Source organism: Mchenga conophoros, linkage group LG4, assembly GCF_057382185.1.
Source record: "Mchenga conophoros isolate Kocher_MC1m ecotype Shallow Benthic linkage group LG4, M_conophoros_male_GT1.1, whole genome shotgun sequence".
Taxonomy (NCBI): Eukaryota; Metazoa; Chordata; class Actinopteri; order Cichliformes; family Cichlidae; genus Mchenga; species Mchenga conophoros.
In genome coordinates, this window is record NC_140529.1 from 31035731 (window position 1) to 31062355 (window position 26625).

Sequence of the window (26625 nt, forward strand, 5' to 3'; positions counted from 1 at the left end):
CAGTAATAGTGTCCTGTCCCAAGCAGAATTCAAAGAATTTTATTTCATTTTTGCTCTAGTGGGAATGTATATTGACATGTTAATGGGCCAAATATAGTGCATAATACACTGAGTCAGATGAAATATCTTTAATAAATCAGTGGTATGATAGGTTATATGGTAATACTTCCATGTATCGTAAATAGCGATCCTACACTGGCTGTGCATTTTTTATTATAAGCATTGCAAATCTAACAGCAGATTTAGCTTATGAAGTCATAATAATTCTCATGGACAGTTTTTCTTCTAGCTATCCAAAACTAACTGCATTACGCAGGAAAACTTGCCAGTGTTCATTTTAATTGAACCAAGTGAGTTCAGTGTTAAAGTCTCTTTGGACACTCTCTGAGACATTACATTTCCACCTCCTTCATAGTTCTTTTTTCTTTTTCTCTTTGACTGTCTTTGCTTTTCTGTCGCTTCTTAAGTGGAAGAGTTTAATTTAAAATGTCTAATATATCATTTGATAATCAAAATTAAGCATCAAATCAAGCATCAAATCGGGTTAATAGAATTGTTAAAGCTCGGTCAGATGAGAAAATTACTCTTTGGTTCTTTTGAGATTGTACCGCAAAGTTTTTTTTGCATTGCTAAGTACAAATACAGGAAAGCAGAGGCGAAATGCTAGACGGATCTGTCAGAGATTGAAAAATATACCTGGTGACAGCTCGTGAAATGTGTTAAATAAACTGAGATGCCAAATTGTAAACATAACCTCCAGAAAGAGGAAATAAGACAGCTTTGAAGTCTTTGGAAGGTTTATTCCTTCACTTGTGACTGTCTCTGCTGGCGGCATGTAAATTCAATTTTGTGTTCAAAGGTATTTTTCAAAATATCAGATATTCTATATAAGAAATAAATATTTAATCATAGAATTTGTTAAATACTGACAGGAGCTTTTGTACCCCGATAGGTACACTGGATGCATCCCTTTGATACTGTACAGTCATTCCTGTCTCTCCATAATTTTATAACCCTGTTGTCTTTGAAGCTTTCTCATGCATTGGATCACTGCCATAAGACTTATGCCATCATCACAGCCATTGTCTCTGCTATAGTCAATAAAATGTTCTCCGGGATCACCATTCTGTAAATCTAAACTTTCCTCTCCCTCTTTGTCTCTCTGCTACTCATTAATTTCTTGGTAACTGGCTCACTCTTTCTATATTCCAGCCGGACGACAGAAGAAGAAAGGTAGTTTCCATCTCCTACTCTATCACCCTTTTACTCCTTCCAGACATTTCTCATTGCTCCCTGACCTCTGTATGGGTGTGTGGTGTTGCTGGGTAGCTGGCAGTGTATATTCTCCTATTTATCTCCTGGTTGGTTTCCCAGAACGCAGACTCCCCTCGTTCTGTCTGTCTCTACTTTTTAAATTTCTGCTTGGTTATTCCTTTGCGAATTTCAGAGGTTTGTTCTGGCACACAGTGGAAAACTCTTTTGTGAGGGTGTGTGAATATGTGGTAGAATATATGGTGGGTCAATGACCATACTCACAAAGGCCTATGTTCAGATAAGAGCATGGTTATCCCTGTGTGTCACTGCTGAATAGACTAATTGCACTTCTCTATGGGTTACTAATAGCATGAGCTCATATTTCTCCCACTGGGCAATTAGAGTTTTGTGAATATGGGACTTTTTTGTATTCACACACTATATCCTCTGTGTGTGTGCGCCCAGAATTTCTGTATATGTAATTTTTTTGGCCTTTATGGCAAGTGTGTATTTGTGTTATTGTTTTACTGTGTGATGCTGGCTGGCTGCAACTCTCACCGGAGCATAACCCAACAAACTAACCGCTTTGTTTCCCAACGACCTCCCGGTGACCCCCGTTTCCTGCTCTGTGATTGGCAGCAAATACACCGTCGGCACCTCTAGCTCTGATGCCGCCGCCACCTTCTAACTCAATCCAGGTGAACAGCGTTGGTCGCTTGCAGATGCAGCTCCATCTTCACGGTCTGCAGCAAAACGCCAGCGACCTGCGCAAACAGCTCAACCAGCTACGCAAGATCCAGGTATTTAATATCCACGATTAAATGTTTTTAATTGGTTTGTCCTTTCAGATTAGAAAACTGGTTATTGTCTAGCTCTACGAACACCGTTTGTTTTCCTAAATATACCTTTGATATTCGAGTTTATATTTAATGTTTCCTGTCTCATCTAAATGATTATCGTAGCTGCCAATGGCACTCTGTGTTTGTGAACCGAGCTCTCTGTGGTTGTGTAATGAATCCCACTATGTAAGAACTACATAAAATTTATCTGGACACATCTAGTCCTCCTCCCTATGGAGGAAAATAATGTTTTCTTTCATCTTTTTTGTTAGTTATATTGTTGTTATTGCACAGCAGAAAAACAAATGCATATAAATATGTAATAAGGATAAAAAGAAACAGACATCTGATATTAATGCGATATTTTGAAATGTAAATTCACTGTGACAGTGGTATAACTCATCAAAACAAATTGTAAAAGGTGAACAATTATTAACACCCCCACCTCTACCCTAATAACATGCAAATGGTTATTTGTATTTGTATGTGTTGCTCAAGGCTTTGCAAATGTACGCTCTAAAAAAATCAGCAGCAGCATGCCTCGCCTGAGACACTTTACTGATGACTCTGCATATTACACAGTCTTGTGAGCAGTTGTTATTAACAAGTTTCTACTGAAGAAGTAGTCCTTAGGAAGAGTGTTGACAGCATGCTGAGTAGATTATTTAGAGAAACCAGGACACTGTTTCTGGGTTGAGATAAACCCATTTTTTACTGAAGCGAACTGGCATTATCTTGATCAGCGTGAATGATGTGCTAGTAGCATTTGTTTGGAGCATCCTTTTCCGTTTCGCTCCTTAGACCTGTCGAGATAGATGCAGAATTAGACAGAAAGCCACAAGAAGAGTTAACCAAAATGTGGAAATTAAGTCCTTTCTGTCTGAGTTTCATTTATCTCCGCTTGAAGTGGTGCCATGGTTACTGCAGGAGGAATTAGAAAGAGATGAGATAAATGCTCTCACTTTCAGAGGAGTGAAGTTTCTTGCAGGAAAAGGAGTGAAAAATTGAGTAATGGAAGTGAGAGATGATAGGCATGTGGTGCTTTTATTTGTTCCGTAAGAGCAGTTGCAAGGCTGCTTTCAACTAGCGAAACAGTGAGATGGCGAGCCAAACACCAATGGTTGTGATGCACCGAAGAGAGAACAGTTTGCTGTTTGCGTGTCAGTGTGCCCAAGTGTGACCTCTGCACCTGGGCCTATATTGCCGCCCGTGCCGATGGCCAACAGCTTTAATTTTACATGTGAATGAATTATGCAAGAGGGTAAAGTAGAGACAGGCAACTGAGCAAGACAGAGGCAGCAGAGCATGCTATTTCTCTTGATGCATTAAACATTTTTCTTTAATGTGTTACTGTACTCCTTGCTTTTGGACTCATGCATCTACATCACTGCTGCTGGCAGTATATCAGGGAATACTGGGTAATTATAAATGTTAGCGATATTGTTGTCTTGCTTCACTTCCTGGAACAAAAGAATAATCAATTATTAATTTTTTCTTGCTTACTGGGTGATTTCATCTTGGGGAGTTGTGTTACATGCATAGTCCTGTAGAATATTCCTTTCATAACACTGAAAGCAAGTGGAGTTCATGCTTGGTGCATCTGTTTCATTTTCCTCAGGGTATTTCAGCCCTCTGTGTTTAGAACAATATTGTGTGCACATGCTAATGCAAATACAGACAGCAGAAAGTGAAGTATTGGCTGCATCTCAGAGTGGTTTTAAGAACATATTGTTCATTACATCATGAAGGCTAAAACTCACTAATATTGACTGGAAAATTAATATACATTAAAGGACAGAGTTAAGTGTTCTTCTCATGTGGAAGGTCATGGAGTAAAGATGCCAGAGAACCTGACCCCTCAAGGACAAGGTAGAAAAAGGTGTGCAGTTGTTGCAAATCACTGAAGTTTTCATTGTAAAGCCTTAGTCAGCTCCAGTTCTCCTCCTTAATGCGATAGTATTTTGTGATAAATGAAATAGCAGCTTTCATAACGCCAGCAAGCAATGCTCCAAAGACCAAGAAGGCTAACATTCCCACAGCTAATTTCCAAATATTTGCTGAGTGTACGTGTATTTCTGTGATGTTGTTTTTTAACGTGTGGCTTTTTTTTCATGCAGCTAGAGAACCAGGATTCAGTGCGAACGCTGCTGAAGCGGACAGAGGCGGAGCTGAACGTGCGTGTGACTGATGCCCTGAGGAAACAGGAGGATCCTCTCCAGAGGCAGCGCCTCCTGGTGGAGGAAGAAAGACTCAAATATCTCAACGAGGAGGAGCTCATCATTCAGCAACTCCAGTCAGTTACAGTACACGATTTGTTTCTTGGCAGTGCAGTGTATAACAGTTGTTGAGCAGTACACGCTTGATGATAGAAACCAGTGATAATTTTAAAAAAAAGGGGGTTTCCAAATATAGAAGAATCTATGAATGCAATCTGTGCTGTAGGTGAATACTGGTTGACATTTGTGTAGTTTAAGATGCGTTTTAACTTGTATTTTATAATTATATCAGACATAGCAAAATTCATGTCTCTTTTACGACACACTGATAGGATAAAGCTGTCGCTATAATTAAGCCCGGCACAGAGCAAGATGCTTATTAAGATCTGAGTTACACGACTGTCCAACAACTAATTAAACTGACTGCAAAATGAGAGCAAAGAGCTACCTTGAGATTTAATAATCAGATAACCTGCTTCAGTCTTGTATGTGGAAATTTGCTGGATCGCTCTGTGAGTCGAAGAAGACTTATTGAATGTCACTCGTTTCTGCACTTGGATTTTAGAATAATTAGTTGAACTGTTAGATGATCCCTGCTAATCGATGTCTGGTACTTTTCCTGGCTAGTGGCAGCCAATTATTTTGATTAATTATACACTGAATTTTTATTCATCATATGTCTTGAGGACCAGACTAGATCAACTCAACATTAGCGCTTAACGAATTTATATTTGCGTAGTTTACGTTTTATTGAAGGCATCATATTATATAGCTATTTTAAAAGTTTCTTACTTCAGTTGCTGCATGAAACTTTCGAAAACTAATCTGTACCTCGTCCAGTTCAGCTTGCCCAAACTGTTGATCTAGTTCCCAGTTGATTGAGAGACAGTTTATTGGCAAAAGCATGGCTGAAACATGAATATCACGATTTTGAGATAAATATTCAGTCGAATCTAAGTGTGGTGGAGGAATCCCTGGTGTTCAGCCTTCTGTCTGTTCCATCTCAGCGACCTGGAGAAGTCGGTGGAGGAGATCCAGAAGGAGTCGTCTGTCAACCACAAGCTGGTGACAGTGCAGGAGCTGGAGGAGAAGGCCACTCTTCTGAGAAAGCTGGGAGAAACACTCACGGAGCTGAAAAGTGAGTCATTCTGGTGGATTCACTGTACACTGGCGCAAAAAGGAAAACACAGCCCTTTATGCTGGCAGACCATTTATAACGCCCTAGTTACTCATCAATGCACTGACTAACTTGTAGTCATGAACAGCCAATCTGTAGCACTTAATCACCCTCAGATTACTCATTGTCTCAATGAACTCAGTGACCATTTACCTAAATTGAAAAAGGTTATGGTTGCCTACCACAAAACATTTTGGACAAATGTAATAGATATTTTTTGTGTGATCACAGTTGGCTCCCTGTATTAATCTGTTGCTTTCCCCTAAAGATCAATTTCCAGGTCTGCAGAGCAAGATGCGGGTGGTGCTCCGGGTGGAGGTGGAAGCTGTCAAGTTCCTGAAGGAAGAGCCACACAGACTTGATGCCCTGTTAAAACGATGCAAGACTATAACTGATACCCTTGCTACCATGCGCAAGTATGACCTAGCACAACAATACCTACTTGGTTGTTTGTATTCCAGTAAAAAAACAACATTAAAGTCTAATAGCTGTCTTTACACTGAGTTTGAGATTTTAATAATCCTTTAAATACTGACAAGGAAGCACTTGTCCAGTAAATTCTTAAGCTCTTAAGTATGATCTGAAAGCTGTTAAATATGCCGAACACTGACTGACCTGTATCCACTTGTAATCAATTCCAGTCAGCCCAGTTTTTCCATTTGCACCTCTGCCAAAGGCATAATGTTTTCACCCCTATGTGCTGGTGTGTCAGTAGAACATTATGGATTTTCATAAATGAGGCAGTGAGAGAGGCCTTTGACCAAGAAAATTTATTAGATAATGTTGTTGATCCAGATCAGAAACTTTCATGCTTAAACATTTGCTGTTTTAAGTCAGAGTTCTGAGTTCATTAAGAGATATAGAAGTGATTTAAATCCATCAAGTGTGAAGAAAAGCAGTATTTAAGTGTGTAGTCAAGCTTCCAGTATTGTTGTACTTAATTGGCATTATTGAATGTCACACTGATGAATGTCCTTTTTAGTCACATGAGTAACAGTTTTAATTTTGCGGTTAGTATAGACTAGAGGACGTTGAAGGACTTTTTCCTTCAGCATGCCATTGTCTATCTCCTAATCAGCCCTGTGTCCAAAAAGCGCCTCACTCTCAGGCTTAATTAATCTCAGTGATAAAAGAGCTCATCTAATGTTGCTCTTTTCTTTCATCTTTTGGGTAGCAGTAAGTTGGCAAATGCATTCAGCAGCAGTGGAAGTTTTTATCCTTCAGCGTTTAGTGTTTGGGGTCTTTTTTTAGCATTTGCAATTCTTTTTCATTTCGAGATCTGTATAATACATGTTTGTTGTTTGTGTTACATTTAAAAATGTTGATTAATTAATTCTTCTTCTGTCTTGCTAGACAAGCAAATGAGGGAGTATGGAAGAAGCAAGAAGACTTCACTAGTTCATCATCCAAGCACAACGAGGACTTGCGAAAGTTTGCAGACTTTGAAATCCCCACCATCAATGATCTTGGGGGAGGCAACAGCTTGTCCAATTGGAGCCCTCACACCAGCCTCAGCCGTGGACATGGCAACCCATCCGGCCTTCACAAGGATAATCATCCTCCTGTTCCCCACAAGGGCAAAGCTCTGGAAGAGCTTGAGCGTCGTGCTGCTGCTGACAAAGCTTTGTCCATGGAGGTCCGACTGGTAGGGATTATTTCTGTTGTTTATTTACGTGTTTTTCACCATCTGCTGTAAATACTTTGTGATGCAAACCAATAAACCAGTGAGGCATGACTATAGTTTTGTGTTCATACACTGCTCACATCCACCTCTCAACTTCACAGGCAGCAGAGCGGGACTGGGAGGAGAAGCGGGCCAGTCTAACCCAGTACAGTGCTCAGGACATCAACCGTTTGTTGGAAGAGACCCAGGCTGAACTAATGAAGGCTATTCCAGATTTGGATTTTGCTGCCAAGCAGATTAAGCCCTCCTCCAACACACCATCAACACAGACCCCCCAGAGTGGGGCAGCGACCCCAGACCACCGTGCCAACAAGCCCCAGCACAAGCTTTCTGGGAAAGAGGGAGGGTCCAGGCGTGGCTCTGGTGAGATGAGGCTCAGGCTGCATTAGTATGATAGATCAGAGTTTTGTTTCATGGCATCCTTTTTTTTTTTTAAATGAATCTAATTTTTAATTCTTCAATAAACAATCCCTGTTATGTAATCGGTTTATTAAACTGCATGTTAAAAACATACGGTTGTGCTTACATTATAGTAATTTGGGGCTTTTAATTGTTTCTTTAAACTGTTCTTTTTCCAGGGTTGATTGATTGAAGAGTATACATCTTTAATGACTTAAAGAATTTAATTTGAATGTATTTTGACCCTCACACAGGGTCAGAATTAAATATACATACTCAGTTATATACAAACACTCCACTAATACTTGTTAATTTTCCTTTTAAAGGTTAAAAGTTGCAGTTCAACTTTATGCTTGTTGTAGCCATCAACAAGTATGTAAAGCATACCATATGGTGTAATTCTGGCTGGATATTTGGCCATCCCTCTTCAAATTTCAAATTTCAAATTCAAATTTTATTTGTCACGTACACAGTCATACACAGTACGATATGCAGTGAAATGCTTGGACAACTGCTCATGACCTAAAGAAAACAAAAAAGGAAAAGGCTATGAATAAGAAAGGAAATACATATGAAAAATTAAAAAGGGTAAATTTAACTAGGAAGGAATAAAATATAAATTAAGGTTAAAAATGAAATAACTGTACAACACAAATTAGAATGAAGGGTAAATTTAACTGGGAAGAATAAGATAAAATATATAAATTAAAGTTGAAAATAAAATAACTGTACAACAAAATACACAATACACAGTATAGAACTATATAAGAATGTATGAAGAAATCTAAATATAAATAAATATATACACAATAACAGCAGCTGTACAAGTATTAACCGGAAATGAAGAATATAGTGACCAGTGTTGTGCAAAAACAAAGTCCAGAAAGTCCAGTGTGTGTGTAAGAACCATATGTGTGGGTCAGTACTGTGTGGTGGTGTGATTGAGAGACCGTATCGCCTGCGGGAAGAAGCTCCTCCTCAGTCTCTCTGTGTTGGTCTTCAGGGAGCGGAATCGCTTTCCTGACCTCAGCAGAGAGAACAGTCTGTTGTTGGGATGGCTGAGGTCCTTCACGATCTTCCTGGCCTTGGTCCAGCACCGCCTGCTGTAGATTGAGTGCAGGTCAGGGAGCTCGGAGCGGATGGTGCGCTCAGCTGACCGCACAACCCTCTGTAGAGCTCGTCTGTCCTGCATGGTGCTGTTCCCGAACCAGGTTAAGATGTTTCCCGCCAGGATGCTCTCTATGGTGCACGAGTAAAAGTTCCTGAGCACCTTGGAGGGCAGTTGGAAGTCTCTCAAGCGTCTGAGGTGGTGGAGACGCTGACGGGCCTTTTTCACCACGGTGTTGATGTGACAGGACCATGACAGGTCCTGCGTGATGTGAACTCCGAGGTATTTGAAGCTGTCCACTCTCTCCACTGGGCACTCGTTGATGACGGGGGTCTGGTAGTTCCTCTCCTGCTTAGTGCTGAAGTCCACTATCAGCTCCTTTGTCTTACTGACGTTTAGAAGGAGGTTGTTCCTCTGGCACCAGTTCTCCAGATTCCTAATCTCCTTCAGGTAGGCCGTCTCGTTGTTATCAGAGATCAGGCCCACCACGACGGTGTCGTCAGCAAACTTGATGATGGCGGTGGAGCTGGTAGTGGCCACACAGTCATATGTGTACAAAGAGTACAGCAGGGGGCTCAGAACACACCCCTGGGGGGCTCCAGTGGTGAGAGTGGTGGAGGCCGAGACATGTCCGCCCATCCTTACTGCCTGTGGTCTGCCAGTTAGGAAGTTGGAGATCCACTGACACATAGATGAGCTGAGTCCCAGATGCTCCAGCTTGGTGGTGAGTGTGGAGGGAATTATGGTGTTAAATGCAGAGCTGTAGTCTATGAAGAGCATTTTAACATAATTCCCCCTTCTAGTGTCCAAGTGAGTGAGTGATGTGTGGAGGAGATGAGAGATGGCATCGTTTGTGGAACGATTTGGACGGTAAGCGAACTGTAGTGGGTCCAGTGTGTCTGGTAGTGAAGAAATGATGAAGTCTCTGACCAGGCGTTCAAAGCACTTCATCACTACTGAGGTGAGGGCTACAGGGCGATAGTCATTGAGAGAAGCAGGGTGGGGTTTCTTCGGGACAGGAACAATGATGGACTCTTTGAAGCATGTGGGGATCACCGACTGAGATAAAGAGATGTTGAATATCTCAGTGAACACAGGAGCTGAACACCTCTTGGTAGAACTGATAGAGTTTATTTCAAATGTTTGTTTGTTTTCTTGCCACAGACCTGGCTTAAAATTTTCAATTTCCATTTCTTTGAGTTTAGAGATTTGGGAAAGCCATTCCAGAAGCTTAATGTTTTATCCACTACAAAACCAGTTTTGATGCACGTTTGAGGTCATCGTCCTGTTGGAACACCCAGTTGTCTCTAGCTGTGGATTTGTGCAATGTGCTGGTACCACTGGAAGCAAAACAGCTCCAGAGCATGATGCTACCACCACCAAGCTTTACAGTTGATACAGTGATCATATTTTTAAAAGCCTCACCTTTACTCCTCCATACATAAGCTGAATTGGATTTATTGGCATGATATTGTTTTTAAATGTGTTGTGTTAATAATGTAATAATTCTTTCTAATGACATGTTACTGTGTTTTCAGATGAGCTGACAGTACCTCGGTATCGCACAGAGAAACCCTCCAAGTCCCCTCCACCTCCACCGCCTAGACGCAGTTTCCCCTCATCTCCCGGTGTGACCACTCGCAGTGGGGAGCCACTAATTCCTGGAAAAAGCATAAAGGTAACTGAAAAAAATAGTGCATTTAACAATTCCAGTGTTTTAATTCTCAAATCTACAAGTCATCATATTAAAATTCCCCTATTGATATATTTAAGACAAAATTGCAAGCTTCTCACACCAGCTTTGGACAAGTTCTTACCCCTTTTTGTTCTTGTGGCCCTAGAAGGCTGAATCTGAAGAGACAGAGGGACAGAAACCTCACATAAAACTGAGGAGGACCGTGTCCGAAAACCCTCGTCCGTCATCAACACCTCCCACACTGGCTTCTGAAGACAAAGAGGAGGGAGAGGGGGAGAAAATTGCTGCCGAATTGGAGGTAAAGAAAACACAAGGTTAATAATATCCCCAATAGTCCGTTGTTCATTAAAAAAAACCAAAAGGAATGTTTTTAGTATTCATGTTACGTCCACAATTTGGAGCAAGTCTTTGTGTGCACACAGGCAGACAATGTCTGTTCAGATATGCTCACCCTCATTACCACATGTTCAAGCAGCAGGTGCCATATGTCCCCAGCCCCTGGCACTGTGAGAGCCCAAAGATCACATACTGCTCACTCACACACATCATCACCCAGGGCTCACAGATCACAGCCAGACAGATGGATCCTGATAGCTGCTTGGACTGTGTTAGAGATGACCTGCTGAAACTGAATAGAGTAAAGACTCAACAGTAATTGAGTTCGATCATTCAGCTGCTGCTGTGTTTTTATTTTGCAGATAATGACAGTTTGTAACTTTCTTTTTTCCTCCTCAGCTATTTGAGAGAGCCCCACACAGGCTCTCTATGCCAGCTCCCCTTTCCCTGCTAGTTAGCCCATGCAGTATAAAAAGTTTACACCCATCCAGACTGGACCTGTGGCCCCCTGAGGCCTCAGGCTGTGAGGTAACCCTTTGGCTTACCCTGAGTTATCTACCTATTAAGTTTCCATCTCTTTACTTCTACACCTGCTACCACACACAAGAATTATTAACTACAACACCAGTTCCAAAAACTTGGGACACTGTATAAAATGCAAATAAAAACTAAAACTTTAAGGTAAAAATAAAAAGGAATTTGGAATTTGATGGCAGCAACATGTCTCAGAAGTTGGGACAGGGCAATGTTTGCAACTATGTAAGCTTATATATGTGGGAACTGAGTAGACTGGTTGCTTGAATATTGATGCCATGGGTCTTCTTTGTGGTATTTGTACAATATCTGAACTGCAAGCAGGCAAGTTCAGCACACGGACTCTATGAGCCTTACTGTTGAAATAAATGCAGTATCAAAGTAAGAGTGTGTGAACATTAGGTAAAAAGTGTTTAGGCTTAGATAAAAGCACATGTATATGTGTGGAATGAGGCATGTAAGAAAATGCTTTAAGTGCTCAAACTGAATAGAGCACAATAAGTAGTATTGGTGCGTTAAAAATCAGTATTACACTTTCCAGATGTGCAAACTGCTGAATCCATGGCAATAATGCACCATTATACCATCGGAGATGCAGGCTTTTGAACAAAACTCTGATAACAAGCCAGATGATTTCTCTTTTCTTTAGTCCAGAGGATCCGGCACCATGTTCTCCAAATCCAATTTCAAATTTCGATTTGTTTGACCACAGAACAGTTTTCTACTTTGCCTCAGTCGATTTTAAATTAGCTTAGGCCAAACGATAGTGGCATTTTCTTTTGGAGCATGTTCACATTTGGCTTCTTCTTTGCATCATAGAGTTTCCGCTTGTTTGCTGTGGATAGCACAGCGAACTGTATTCACAGAGAATGCCACCTGAGGGCATCCAATATTGATTTTTGGCCTTGTGCACTGAGATTTCTCCAGGTTGTCTAAATCCTTTGATGATATACTGTAAAGGCTGAGCTATATAAAGACTTTCATTTTATTTTCAGGAACATGTTCCACATTTTTTAGATCCAGGTTTATGTAGATTGGCAAACCTCAGCCCTCCTTTGTTTCTGAGAAGGTCTGCATCTCTAAGATGCTCTTTCTGGCTTTTCTTGCACCTTTTTATTTCAGGTTAAATAATTTTGAGAAAAATACATTGGTTTTATGATTTGCAAATCATTGCTTTCTGGTTTTATTTCCATTTTACAAAGCATCCACACTTTTTCGGAACTGGGGTTATAGGCTGTCTTTTGTCTAGTGTTTCTGGGCAGGAGCTATACAGAGGTTTCTGCCAATAATGCGCTGCAAACCCAAAGCAATAACTGAAAGAGTCAGGTTTGTCTGACAGTGAGTAATTTGATTCAGTTTGAGTATGTTCATTAACAATCTTTCTAATCCTTTCCATTTATACCTGTTACACAACTTTTTAGAGATGTTTATAAAAGTCATCAGTCCTTAACAGGTATTTGCACTTATTAATAATATTGTGTTTTTTTGTGCGTGAGAGTCAGTATGTAAAGAATATACACTGAGCATCCTGGTAGCATTATCTACAAAGTAGGGGTGCAACGATACACAAAATTCACGGTTTGGTTCGATACTTTGGTGTCACGGTTCGATATTTTTTCGATACAAAAAAATGTTCATGCCTTTTTAATTTGTCATTTATTAAAATTATAAATATATATTTTAACTCAAAAGTACAGTTTTTAAATTTAATGTTGCTGAAACAAAAGTAATTAAAAAAATAAATATAATCTGATTGAGGAATCACTAATCTTTGGAAAAGAGAGTTTATTACAGAGAAATGGCTCATTCCAAAATAAAAGCTATACTATACGCTTCTTCTGGGCTATATTCTCAGCAGCATATTGTAGCGGGTCAGGGCTGTTCGGGGTTCTGTTTGTACAGTTATGTTTTGTTTATGTTGCCATAGTGACGGGTGACGCCCTCTCGCTGCGACGGTGTGTCCTTCCGGGGTCAGAGGGCGCCCTGTGTGTTGTTGTTGTTGTTGCTGTGCGGTTGCCGCGGTGAGCAGTTAGCTAGCGACAGTGTTCTTCTGCAGATGTCAATAAACGGCTGTGCTCCCTGGCTAGCTCATGGGAAGCAAGACCAAAGGACACCTCCGTCTCCTCGTTGTCTGAGCTCGCCACATTGGTGTCAGAAGTGGGATGATGGTGACACCCCATGTTCTGACCCGAGTGACTTTTCCCCCACCGGCCGGTGCGCCAAAAGAAGGCACCTGGACATTTACAAAGTGAAAGCAAAAAAACAAGCGCAAATTCAAACGCGATTTCAATATGTCACATATTGACAGTGGCTCACCGATGCCAATGACATAATTACCCAGCTACATTTCCGAAAGAATGCAAAAGCATTGACATATATTTTTCCTTCCTACAATAGCCCGACGGGCAGGGCAGAGATAGATTTTGGTAGCCCGACTGGAAAAATTTTGCAAACCCTGTGTTACAGGCATGGCCCTTTAAGGATGAAGCCTGATGGGAAATGTATTCGGGATGTGTGTCGGGACTGCCTGGTGTGTAAGTAACGGCTAGCTACAGAAGAGACGAAAAGAAAATAAATAAAAGGAATATAATAACTCCCTCGACAGCCAGAGTTGTGTCGGCGATGCTCGCTGTGAGTAAACTGTTTCAGCCCACTGTACGCGGTGTTCATGCCTTAGAGAAGAAATAAAGTTCGGTGAAGCAGTTTCCTACGCCTCCTTCGATCTTTTTGCTAGCAGAGTTGACCTGTATAGTAAGCTGTTGCCGGCTATGAGTCAGTTACGGAACCTTCAAGTAACTGCCAGAGGTTTCCTTACTACGGTTCGGGGCCGCGGATCTGGCGCGGTAACACCTGTATCTGATTGAGGAATCACTCATCTTTGGAAAAGAGAGTTTATTACAGAGAAATGGCTCTTTCCAAAATAAAAGCTATACTATACGCTTCTTCTGGGCTATATTCTCAGCAGCATATTGTAGCGGGTCAGGGCTGTTCGGGGTTCTGTTTGTACAGTTATGTTTTGTTTATGTTGCCATAGTGACGGGTGACGCCCTCTCGCTGCGACGGTGTGTCCTTCCGGGGTCAGAGGGCGCCCTGTGTGTTGTTGTTGTTGTTGTTGCTGTGCGGTTGCCGCGGTGAGCAGTTAGCTAGCGACAGTGTTCTTCTGCAGATGTCAATAAACGGCTGTGCTCCCTGGCTAGCTCATGGGAAGCAAGACCAAAGGACACCTCCGTCTCCTCGTTGTCTGAGCTCGCCACATTGGTGTCAGAAGTGGGATGATGGTGACACCCCATGTTCTGACCCGAGTGACTTTTCCCCCGCCTGTCGTGACCGGCCGGTGCGCCAAAAGAAGGCACCTGGACATTTGCAGGACTTTGTGTGGGGTAATGGGGTCGTCGGGGACGACTGACCCCTTAGGTGGGGGCTATGCAGCGGGTCAGCGCTGTTCGGGGTTCTGTTTGTACAGTTATGTTTTGTTTATGTTGCCATAGTGACGGGTGACGCCTTCTCGCTGCCACGATGTGTCTTTCCGGGGTCAGAGGGCGCTCTGTGTGTTTTTGTTGCTGTGCGGTTGCTGCGCTGAGCAGTTAGCTAGCGGCAGTGTTCTTCTGCAGATGTCAATAAACGGCTGTGCTCCCTGGCTAGCTCACGGGAAGCAAGACCAAACGATATCTCCGTCTCCTCCTTGTCTGAGCTCGCCACAATATTAAACATATCAGGTCCCCATAAGGAGAATCATGTGCTAACGGCTGTCTAAATGACTCGGGTAAAGTTTGTAGCATGCATGCTTGTTGTTTTTGTCTGCTTCCACTTGTCTTTGCACTAGGATGATGTCGGCGTAAATGTGCAGTCATATTCGTTGTGTTCCCACTAGTGCTGTCAGCGTTAATCTCGTTGAAATGACGTTAACGCCACAACACGGCAAATCTCCGTTAACGAGCTACCCCTGCGTGGGGCTAGACGGCCAACACGTTAACGAGCTAACTGCGCTAACACACTAGTTCCCACCCATGTAATTGAGCATTGCGTGGCACATCCAACATACTGTTTTACTTTAGTCCATGACGCGCTTACCTTCAGGGTCATACATCACATGAAAACCAAAATAATTCCAAACGCCAGATCTGAATGAGGGTGGGGGAGGTTCAATTTGCCATGTTGCAAGGAGAGCTTAACTTCTGTCTCGCTAGCTTGCCCTGCGCTCTTCCTTCTGATGATGCTGTCTGTGTTGAACGCTCAGTGGATCTGCGCTCGACAGTGCAGCCTAGGCGGAGTAGTCGAACGCAGATTCACTGAGCGCTCAACACAGACAGCATCGTCAGAAGGAAAGTTGATAAAATAAATTACAAATTTTGTATTGTTCGATACATATGCGTACCGAACCGAAAGCACTGTATCGAACGGTTCAATATCAATACGAGTATCGTTGCACCCCTACTACAAAGGTATTAGATACAATGTGATAATATTTCTTTCATGCTCTCTGATGTGCTTGGGTGTTTTTAATGCCATGGTTTGTAATCTCACTTGAAGTTTGTGCTTGGAGTGTGTTTAAATTGAAAACTCAAGTGCTTTCTTCATTTATAGGCAGGGCACATGTCTCCTGTCCCCCACATCGTGTTGACAGATTGCTGTCCTGCTTCGCTCACAAACTCAGAGGATCCTGTCAGAGATTTGGGGAATGACCTTGTGGAGGGGACTCAATCACAAGATTGGACTGGTCATCATTCAGTCGGCAAGACTATAATTTCAAGGGGAAAGCATTCAGGGGGATTTGAAAGTCCTCCACAGCGAGAACAGTGTTCGGATAGTGAATTCAAACAGGAAGTTGCCCTGCTGGTGACAGATCTGGGCATGAGAGTGGTGTCTCCTCTTGAAGCCCAAGAGCTCAGTGAGACTAAAGGAGATGTTCTTCACACTCTAATCATCTCACCGCAGACTAAGGAACTGTCTGAAACTCAGCTGAGTCACCGGCCTCTGCTAGTGCTCTTCAGGGTACAAAAAACTGTCAAAGAGGCCTACGAACTACTGTATTCCCTTGTGGCATCATTCGAATTAAAATTCTCCCATGCCCCAGACCAGCAGATGCCTCTAGCTGAGGCTCTCAGAAGCGGCATAGAGACAGGGGCTAGCATGCTGACATTTCACCACAAACCTGAAATTAGGTTAATGCCTGAGCTGAGCTCAGTAAGCAGTACTCTTAACTCTAATGGGTCAACTAGGTCTGCGGACACTCAGAGGAGAATGACAGAAGATGTCCGACGCACCACCTACAAGAGGCTGGACAGCTTGGAGGAGACTATTCGAGAGCTGGAAAACACATTGATAGAGATCAGTGGTCATGCTACTAGAGAGCAGCTCTACAGTCAGACAATCATCAACAGTAGCCCTGTACCGACGACTGGTAGTCCAACTGAGGCGAAGAAGCCGCCACTCCCACCCAAGCCATCCGCCTCGAGTCCATCATCAATCCAGGTTTTTGCTTACACCTCCTGTGTCCATTCCTGCTCTGAAGCAGCATCCTCTTTTTTCCTTCACTTCTTCTCTGTGGATGGCAGTTGGAAATTCACTTTCCAGCTTCTGATGTCTGCTCCCTGATTAAATCGGCATGCGACTGTATTTGAAATCGAAACCGTGCAGAGGGGACAGACAGCAGACTTCCTACCTACTTGTCTGTTCTGTGATTAGTGCTGGGGCTGCTCTCCTGCTGAGCTCAGAGTTGTTAATTGTTTTTTATTGATCTGTCCCGGTATCTCCTATCTGTCTGAGTCTAGCTAATTTTGCCTTTTGTTACACCAAGAGGCAATAAAAAATAAATGCATTTTCCTCTTCTCCTTTTCTGCTCTTTACTGGTTAGTACGATCTAATTCATTTAATTTCTTATCTTAGTTCTGCCCTGAAATCCAACTTTCTTTTCCTCACTAATCGTCTTAAGCACAAAGCAGTACAACTGCGGTTGTACTTTATTAAAAGGTAGCGCGAGGACATATTTACATTAAGCTGTATCTTCCATCATCCAGCATCATTTTGTTGTAAATTATGTTCTTTTTGCAGCAGCTGTTTTGACGTGTCATTGCAAGCTAAACAGACACATTATTAATGAGTTTAAGAATCTGTACATAGGCCAGGTCCTGGTATTGTTCATGTTGGCCTACTTAAATGCCCTGCTGTGACAAGTCAGAATGGCAGAGTGGCTATGCTTACATGGAGCCTAATATTTCTATTCTGTGAATGTTCACTTTAAAAGACCAAACACAGTAGAAGTTCCCCATATGAACACCTCAAGCGCAATAAACAGGACGAGGCTTTTTAATGAGCTCAATTTAATTGCTGCCCTTTCAAATCATTTCAATGCAAGGAATGAAGAGTAACACATTTACAGCAACTTCTGCCCTAAACAGATGTGAGAAATCCTTTCTCGGGGAGCTATTCAGACATGCGTCACAGATAAAAGAGCCACTGACAAATGCAGATGCAGCACTTTTGCGACATTGTTTTGATTAAGTGCGTATTCATCCATCCACATAAATTTACAACGCTTGTAAACAGCTGACCCAAAATGTTTAATCATAAGGACATAAACAGACATTTAAACTGTTTAGCTGCTTTCAAATAACGAGGTAAAACTACAAAGAGAAAATTCGATCTAATAAGTTTAAAAAACAAAAGATTTCTTACCAAAGGCTAGTATCATGTCTAATATACTTCACATTAATATGTACTGACTATGTGCTGAACTCTATTACCAGATGTTGTCAGTGGCCTGGCTTTAGCTCACCTCCAGCTGACCGCTACACAACAAAAGATTAGTAATTATCAAAAGCATTCCTGTGTCAGCTGCCACTCGTCTGAGAGGTCTTGACAGCTTGCGTAGCACTCCCTGTTACTCTGATTGTAGCCTACCACTCAGGGCAGGGCTGCAATACTTGACAGTCACATTGTCATGGTGAGTTTTAGCCCTCTGATGTAGAGCCAGAAAGCACTCCCATGGGCACGGCTGCGGATTACAGAGTCTTCACACATTATTTCATCACTCCAACTTCAACCACGTTCATCATTTCAACATGACCCTTCTTCCAACTCTTGTCCAACATTTGCTGGCACACTTACCAAATTCACACTGACAAGAAATCTACTTTCAGAACCCATTAGAGTTTAGTTTTTAATTAGCACATCAAACAGCAAGTTTACTTGCAAATTTTATGATCTAATTTTAAAATTCTGCTTCTCGTTAAAAAAGGATTTGGCGCAGAAGGAAGGTGGTTACAAGTCTTTCTTCTCTGATTTAATGTAGTAGGGGTAACTGACTATTTGATATTAGGGTTAATCTTTTGTTAGTTTTCCTTTTAGCTAATGTCTCTGTGTGCAGATGAGGCACAGTTGGATGGAAATTTGACTGGATGTGTATTTGTTTTCCTGTGTATTAGAGAGAGTCAATAGAGTAACTCAGCAGGAAAGATCATTAAGCACGCTGCCTCGTGGATCCTGTGGTGAGGCTAAGCTACGCAACGTCAGTTTTGATGCCGCATTTCTATATTCTGGTCTTTGTCATCTTCTGCTGATAGATAGTGAAACTCTGTGAAGTGGATAGTTCCATTTTATACCAACTATAAGCTGAGGTCTTAAAAACCTTATTAGTCTCAAGAGAAAGACTTGATAAAGGCTGGACTCAAACTCTGTAGTAAGTAGATGTGTGTCTGAGGCTTAAATCGAATACACTGTAGAGGGGAAGTGAAATCTACAGACATCTGATGTGTGACAAAGTGTTATTAATGGTTCTCCTCTGTTCTTCTCTTGTTTATTCTATTCTTAGGGAGGAACTATTTCAGGTAGCGGGAAGTTTCTCCACTCCTCGGCTGCCTCCAAACTGAAGCACCTGCAACAAAACAGCACAGAAAAGACTAAAAGTGGCAAAAGAGAGGACTTCATGAAGGTCCAGGGCCAGCAACAGGTACAATTTGCCTTTGTTTTGCGCTGTTGAGGCCAAAACGCACTTGATCTGGCAGAGTCTGTGCATGATCCCTAAGATGGACAAGTTAGCTTTTAGGTATAACCATCTTAAGCACTTAATGAAGGCATATAACAAAATTGAGATATAAAAAACATGAAAATTACAATAATGATCATTATTGAATCGTACTGCCTTTATGCCCACAGAGTCACTGCAGTTGAAACTGTCAGAGGTTCAAAGAGAAATATGAAACTATCATTCTTAGTAAAATGCAACTGAAATATATAAAATCAAAGGTTTATTTATTGAAGTATGTAATTATTAGGGAAAAATGCCATATATACTGAATGTATACCAATAAAGTACATTTAATTTGACCAGATTCTGTTAAATTTCCTCTTTTACATTATACTTATGTAGTCATATCAGCATTTTGGGCATAAATATTTTTTGGAGTGCAAAAATCTGGGCCTACCAAAAATCAAGATAGAAAGGATAGTATTGATTTTGTTCTGTATTTAAGCAAATATAATTGCTTTCTTCCTCAAATAGAGACATATTTTGCGTTAATGTTTACGCCACCTCCCCAACAACTTCAGCAAGCCTTCGTTCAGAGTTATTTTCTCGAAAGCAAGTGTGTGTGCATCCATTCAAGTAATCCACTCTGCACCAGATCAAGATTAAATGGGCCTTAACTACCACTCTTCACTGCCACTGGATCCTTTCTGTGCCCCGCAGAACCACTGTCACTTTTCAGCGTGATACATTCCTCGCCCTCTGTGTATTACAGTCTGTGTAACATTCAAGATGCAAACTTAGCAGACAGCAGAAGCGATGAATTGAATTCAAAGCCAGTTTTGCCATAAACCTTTTAATGTCACATTATTGTGACAGGCTCATCATCACAGGAATGCTCAATTGGATCAAAGGATTTTCTGCAGGCACTGTCCCACAGAGAGATGCATGTCACACAGGTTAGAGTGATGAAGGATTAGCACTTTAATTACCTAAGCAGTGTTTCATGTCTGAAAGTCTTAAGTGGCTTCTAATTATATAATTTAAACCTATTAAAGTGTTGTTATGTATTAGCATTATGGACGTGCTTGCATCTTTAACAGGTCTTCACTTCTGTTTTTTTCTGAACTCTGACAGAAAATTGGGTATGAAGAAACTCTTAAAAGCGCTTGAGTTTAATTTATAAAACTTCATAAACTCTCTCTCTAAGTATTTGTTGTTATGCATATGCCTGACAGCTGGCTTTTCATTCTTTTTTCAGTCTCCAATATGCTGGCATTTTAGAGGTTTAAAGTACAGCAAAAGACTGGACATAAGGATGCTAGATGGCCTCTAGAGGCAAGGAAATTGAACTGTTGGAGCATGTCGGTCAAGTAAAGCCAAGAGAAGATTTTTACAGCATGCCGGTGCACAGGAGGGGAAAAAGGCTTAATGTCAATGTAATTTGAAAAATAACCGAAGCAGTGAAGTGCACCTAAACCTTCATAACCCACAGAATTTGACAGAGCATTCAGACACAAATTCAGTCTTAAAGATTGAAAAATGAATGCGTTAGGCAGACAGCCAGAGACTTGAGACATGGAGGGGTTTGGTTGCCTCATACTGAGAGAAGATTGAGAAGAATCTCTACAGAGCCATGTAATAATCACCCCTTGAGTCACTGGCAATCACCGATTATTCATTATGAAGAGGGCAGTTCTCTTTCCACCATAAAGTCTTTCAGGTTTCCTCTTCTTTATGTCTTTTTCTTCCCCTTTCCGCTTTCTCTACTCTGCAATTTATGCATGCTGGCCCTTTCTCCGTTTCACTCTTCCTCTGTCAGTCTCGCTCATTCCCCGAGATTTGGAAGCTGAGTGGATGCCTACACTTGTGTAATGAAAGCAAAATTAATCCCATTATTTCAATATGACACTCACAGGCAGCACAGTCTCTTTGTCCACAAACTTCAAAACAGTCATTGTGAAAAGATGCTGTACGAGTGAAAGCGCTATCCTCCGAGGGACGGTGGACACTCAAAGCTAATTGTCGGCGTGGGAAGTCGGTGCCAAGCAGTTAAGGGTAGCAGCATACCACAACTGTGTGATGAATAACAAAGAGGAACAAATAACCAGCTGGTTTAGTGTAGGAGAATAAAGAGTCAGCTGTGGTAGGCGCTATAACAGCCAATAACTCTATTTTGTATTATTTTTAACGATGAGGGACTACTAGTCCCTTTGTACATTTCCAGGTGTTGTATAAAGACAAGTGAAAAACAATTATTCAATGCAAAAGTGCACTTGATATAATAATTGGCCACTTTATTAAATTGATGTTAAAATGTTGGTAGGCCTCCATTTTTAAAAATGCTGCCATAGTTTGTTAGCTGCTTTAAGGCTAAAGAGGTTAGTTGGTCAGATACTTGTCCTAAATATCCTAATATTCATTAATGGTGGCGATCCTCATGGATGAACATTTACAAACGGGCTTGCGTAAATGTGCAAACTGGCAGTTTGACAACAGTTTTGATGCACAGTTAACAATCATTGAGGAAATAAACACTGGCTACTTGTAATCTGGACCTCTACTACTGGTCACAAAGTAGCTCTATCGTGAAAGTTGTGCATACATCTGCACTCTTACCTCCCTATCTGCTCGGTTTCCTTCATAAACATTGTCGAGCATTCTTCTTCATCTACCTAGCAGAGCCAAAATTTCCATCTATTCTTCCGTCTATTTTCTTCATGCAGTTCAGGGTTGCAGGGGTGTTGGAGCCTCTCTCAGCTGTCATCGGGAGAGAGGTGATGTAGTCCCTGAACATGTCACCAGTCTACTTGAAAGCTAACACAGAGCGACAGACAGCCATTAATATTTACACCTTTGGCCAATTTAGAAACACTTATTAACCTGCTTGTTTTAGACCGTGGGAGGAAGCTGCCAGGGGGAAATTTAGCACAAAAATGGACTTTTTATCTTTGTTGTGACCCCTTGCTCTTGTTACGCACTGTGACAATCCCTATAAGTGAGGTTACCATTACCAGTTCATGCTGCAATGTGGAAAAATTGCATATGGATTTTTTGCATGTACAGTGTAGTGTACCTCGCGTAGTTTACAACCATAACAAAATAACTCTCAACCAAATTTCATTGCTTAAAAAACAGCTACTTGAAAGTGTTTTGGGGTTTTTTGTATTTTTGTCATTGTAATAATGTAATCAGTAAACAAGGCAGCATGGTGGTGCAGTGGTTAGCATTGTTGCCTCACAGCAAGAAGGTTCTAGGGTTCCACTGCCCGTTCTGTGTAGCGATTGCATGTTCTCCCCTTGGTTTCTTAGGTTCTATGTATACAGAAGAAAATAGATGGATGGATATCAGTGCAACACAGTTTTTGCTCTACTTGCTGTCAGACTGTGTTTACTGTAAAAGGTCTGATATAACAGCAACAAAAATATAAAAGAAGAGTTCAAATTGGTGAATAATTGCATTAAGGCTATACTAGTGATACTTATCTGTCTGTCTGAATGTCCTTGCATCATTAACTCTATACATATTTTTGAAATCTTTTTATGTCAAATGAAAATGGTGCAGAACCTGATAATTTAGTTTAAAGATGGATGGGGCAAAATCTATCTACTAAATCATTTTAAATTCAGTATAATGAAACAGCTGAGCAAAGACTAGGCAGGAAAAAACATGCTGATTATCTGCTGCTCATCTCATCAAATTATCAAGGCGGCTGGCTGATTTGCATACTGCCTTTAAGAGCTAATTAAGAACTTTTGCCTAATCCACATTTTACTTTACCTGGTATCTTTTTTTAAACCCCTCAGTGACATCTGGCGTGTCATCTTTCTGAAGAGAAATTCGACTTGCAGCTGCTAAGCAAAAACAAAAATATGATGTATTCTTTAATTTTATGAAACCTTAAAGTTTAGCTGATATTTTTGAACTGTGTAAAATGTGGCAATGACTACAGTTAATCACAGTGCTTCCCATCAACATTTCACCACCAAACTCACTGCTAATTTTTAAAAAATATTGTTGTTTTAACAATCAGATGTGCCCAGCTTGGGTGATCTCGCTCCTTGGCACCGAACTCAAGGTAAAATGGGCTATTCTCTTAAACATCTGCTGTTCGTAGCTCCCTAAATGGTCCCAAACTTTTACCTCTCCTTCCATTTCCCCTTGGTGTTTTTAGATTGTTCTCTTTTGTCTCTTCTTGCCAAACCGTAATGACATTTCTGGGGCATTTTAAATAGGGTCCAAACCAAAGGAACGAGGACAGCACTTCAGAGTCTCCTGATGGTCTGCTGTCCCCTGCTCCAGCTACTACACGAATAGACCAAACTATCTGAATACATTTAAATATCTTTACCGCACAATGACACTTTCCTCCAGATTGCATGAAAGGCAGCTGGTGTTCATTCACTCGTCATGACTAAAAGCCAGCTGGAAGGATAGTTTATTATTTTTAAGATAAAACGAGACCACTTTTTCGTTAAACGCGGGTCCTGCCGTTTCAAGAAAAAATACTGATTGAACATTGCGGCATTTCAATCACCATAAATTAGAATTATGGGGTAGGGATAAAGTTGGCCAGTCAGATTTTCGTAATGGACTTGCTACACCTTACCACAGTATAAAATGTAGCTTTATTCCCCCTGGAGAATTAGTTTCTTTTTTAGATTTAATTCTAGCGTTATCTATGTGTATTTGCAGGTGTTAAAATTAACAGAGCTTTTCTGATAGCGCCTCGTGCCGCTGTACTCGGGCTGCTTGCTCAATAAAGCTATACTGAGACATACTTAGACCATTTCAGGCATGAGGATCCTTCAAATCAATGTGTTGGATAAGAACAGACAGTTCAAAGCCACAATTTCTCTCCGTTTGCTTTGGCACAGATCAAGGAAGGCATGACAATGTGAATCACTTTCACGCTGCAAAACCCTATTTCCATTTCCCATTTGGGCACTTATTACTTCTGGCAGTAAAGCAGGCTAGTTAAAGGTGTTGGGCATGAGTTGGGGTTAGTAGGGGACTATCCATGGAGGTTATCATTTGGCAGGCAGGTCTGAGTGCGTGAGATGAAGGGGTGCTCTCCTGTACTCGCAGATCAGGAAAAAATGCGTCCACCAGGCTTGAGAAGAGTTCCTTGAGCAGAAGGAACAGCCCGGCTCTCTGGGAACGGTTGGCAGCCCAGGATCTGGAGCTGCAACAGAGCAGATGAAAGCCTCCCAGCAGTGCAGTCTAGACTAGCACACCTGCTGTCTTTTCAAGCAGAACTAATTCCCGTAAACCCAAAACAAACAGAATAAAACTTTTATAGCCACAGAAATCAACTTTTCTCCTGTTGCTTCATCTGAAAAGTACAAAAATACATTTTTTGCCATATATTAAAAAATGAGTATTTACTTTTTTAAATGGATTTGCACATGAAACACAGAAACGGTTCTCTCAGATGTAGTCTGCTTAACAAAGACGGACAAATACATGTTGTAAACGTATTGCTCACAAGTCTCAATCTACTGTTGAAACAGTGCCATCTAGTGTCTCATTTCTGCATTACACAAAAGGACTGAAAGTGAATGTGTACATTTTTAATGAGTCAACATTAATAAAACAAGTGTCAAAATAAAGGTGGTCAACAGTGTCATTTGCCCACTTTCACTGTTGCACCTTCTCAGTGGTATCAGTGATTTTGTTTATCACGTGTAGATGGCAGCCTGTGTCGTGGCTTGCATCACACAATCTGATATCAACCTGAATAACAATTTCCTGTGTTTTTTTCCTGTTCTGTTTTCACTCCCCTCCCCTTCACTACATGTTTCTTCTGACACTTGTTCCTGCGGTGCAACCTCACCTACCCCGTCACCCCGTGTGAACCTGTGCTGCCCTGCACCTTCTGGCCTGCCCATCTACCCTACCTATACCCTACCTATAAAACCTGCAGCAGTGAGCAACCTGTCCGTGTCCAGCATCTTCAGTTTCCTTCTTCTCCTGTTCACCTGACTCCAGAGATACACACAACCATCTGCTCCCTGTACCTTATCAACTACTTTCATATCCCCAATGTTTACTCTGATATATGGTCTGACACCCAGTCTGTGTAAGCGCGTGTGTGTGCGTGTGCAAGCATGCTTGCGCAGAAATGTTTGAGTGTAATAGTAAGGGAAGGTGCTGCAGGGCACAGTACCCAACCACAACCAATTTTAAGACTTTCATTTTTCATGATTTTTCCCTTCGACCCCTGAAAACCTCATCTCTTTACATTCCTCCTCTGCTCCCTCCTGTCTTCTGTGTCCCTATTCTACCTGAAGGCGAAAGGGACCTACAGCACCAGTGGCAGCATTGAGCCATACCTCTCTGGTGTCAAAATGGGCATTTTTTCAGGCCGAGTGGCCTCTCCTGCGGCAGCATTTGTTCCTGGTCTGAGGAAGTACCCCCAGGAGGGGGCGATGCCTGCACTTACAGCCTCCTCAAGCCAAGCAAAGGCCCTCTTGGCAAGCCTATCTGCTTCCGGCCTGAGCGCTGAGGCCTTGCTGCTTTCCTCCGCCCTTCGTCATCACCGCCTCCTACGTGAGCAGCGAGCCTCCTCCCTGCCCCTGCCCAGCAGCCAATCCTCCTCCCCTACTCCAACTGCTACCTCCTCCTCTTCATCCTCGCCAAGCACCCCGACTCCATCCCTATCTCCCTCCTCTCCCACCTTTGGTTCCTTTGCCTTCTCCTCTGGAGTTCTCAAGCCCAGCAGGCGTAGCCTCGACAGCTCCAGCCTCAACAGGTCCAAGGATGGTGGCAACAAGCCTGTGAAAAAGGACCTTTACCCTGGCAACAAGTGATGAATAGGAGGAGGATAAGGACTTTGGATACAGTTCTCAACCACAACCATCACATCATGAACCATAAAGATGAACTAGCTGCATTATGGAACAATATTCTTTATATTCCAGTTCTTATAAGATTTTTTAATTTTTCTTTTCTTGTTTTTTCTGCTTCCTTTTATTGCACAGTCTACCACAGTGTAAATGGAGTCACAGTTTTCTTCATGGACAAGTGTCCTACTCTGATCCAGTACCTTAGATCTACTGCAGTTCTCCCACAAAGTCCTTCTGTCACCTTCCCAGATAGAGAGTGCACAAACAGGCCTCCCCTCCCACCAGCTACCTGCTATAAGCTGATGTGGTCTGGCTGTATTTGCTGACAGCACCATTCTCACATACATACTCTCAGTGGGTTGTTAGTGGCATAGTTGAAATATCTAGATGGTGACTTTGATCATATAGAAAAAAGAGCTGCAATAATCACCAAGTGAGTTCAGTAGTTGTGTGTGTTCAGGATAGTAATGTTTTGACTTACCTGCATCACCTGACAGAATGTGATTCCACTCGGAAAACAAAAAAAAAAAAATTCAAAAAATCAGAAGGTGGCCATGGTGATGAACGAGGT

At 41.8% G+C, this 26625-nt stretch overlaps 1 protein-coding gene across 3 annotated transcripts in view; it reads left to right on the plus strand.

The window, feature by feature from the left end:
* Positions 1–26167, plus strand: part of srcin1a (SRC kinase signaling inhibitor 1a) — a 114895-nt gene extending 88728 nt beyond the window's left edge. Inside the window, exons 10-21 of one of the 3 annotated variants that reach the window (XM_085271754.1) lie at positions 1213–1233; positions 1894–2054; positions 4211–4386; positions 5317–5447; positions 5755–5902; positions 6840–7131; positions 7272–7533; positions 10216–10355; positions 10519–10671; positions 15828–16715; positions 19054–19191; positions 25500–26167. In XM_085271754.1, coding sequence (XP_085127880.1) covers positions 1213–1233; positions 1894–2054; positions 4211–4386; positions 5317–5447; positions 5755–5902; positions 6840–7131; positions 7272–7533; positions 10216–10355; positions 10519–10671; positions 15828–16715; positions 19054–19191; positions 25500–26018 — 3029 coding nt within the window. In that variant the 3' untranslated portion in view covers positions 26019–26167. Of the gene's footprint in view, positions 1–1212; positions 1234–1893; positions 2055–4210; positions 4387–5316; positions 5448–5754; positions 5903–6839; positions 7132–7271; positions 7534–10215; positions 10356–10518; positions 10672–15827; positions 16716–19053; positions 19192–25132 lie in introns of all 3 variants that reach the window. The other 2 variants (XM_085271752.1, XM_085271753.1) reach the window with 2 other exon arrangements.
* Positions 26168–26625: the final 458 nt, after the last annotated feature.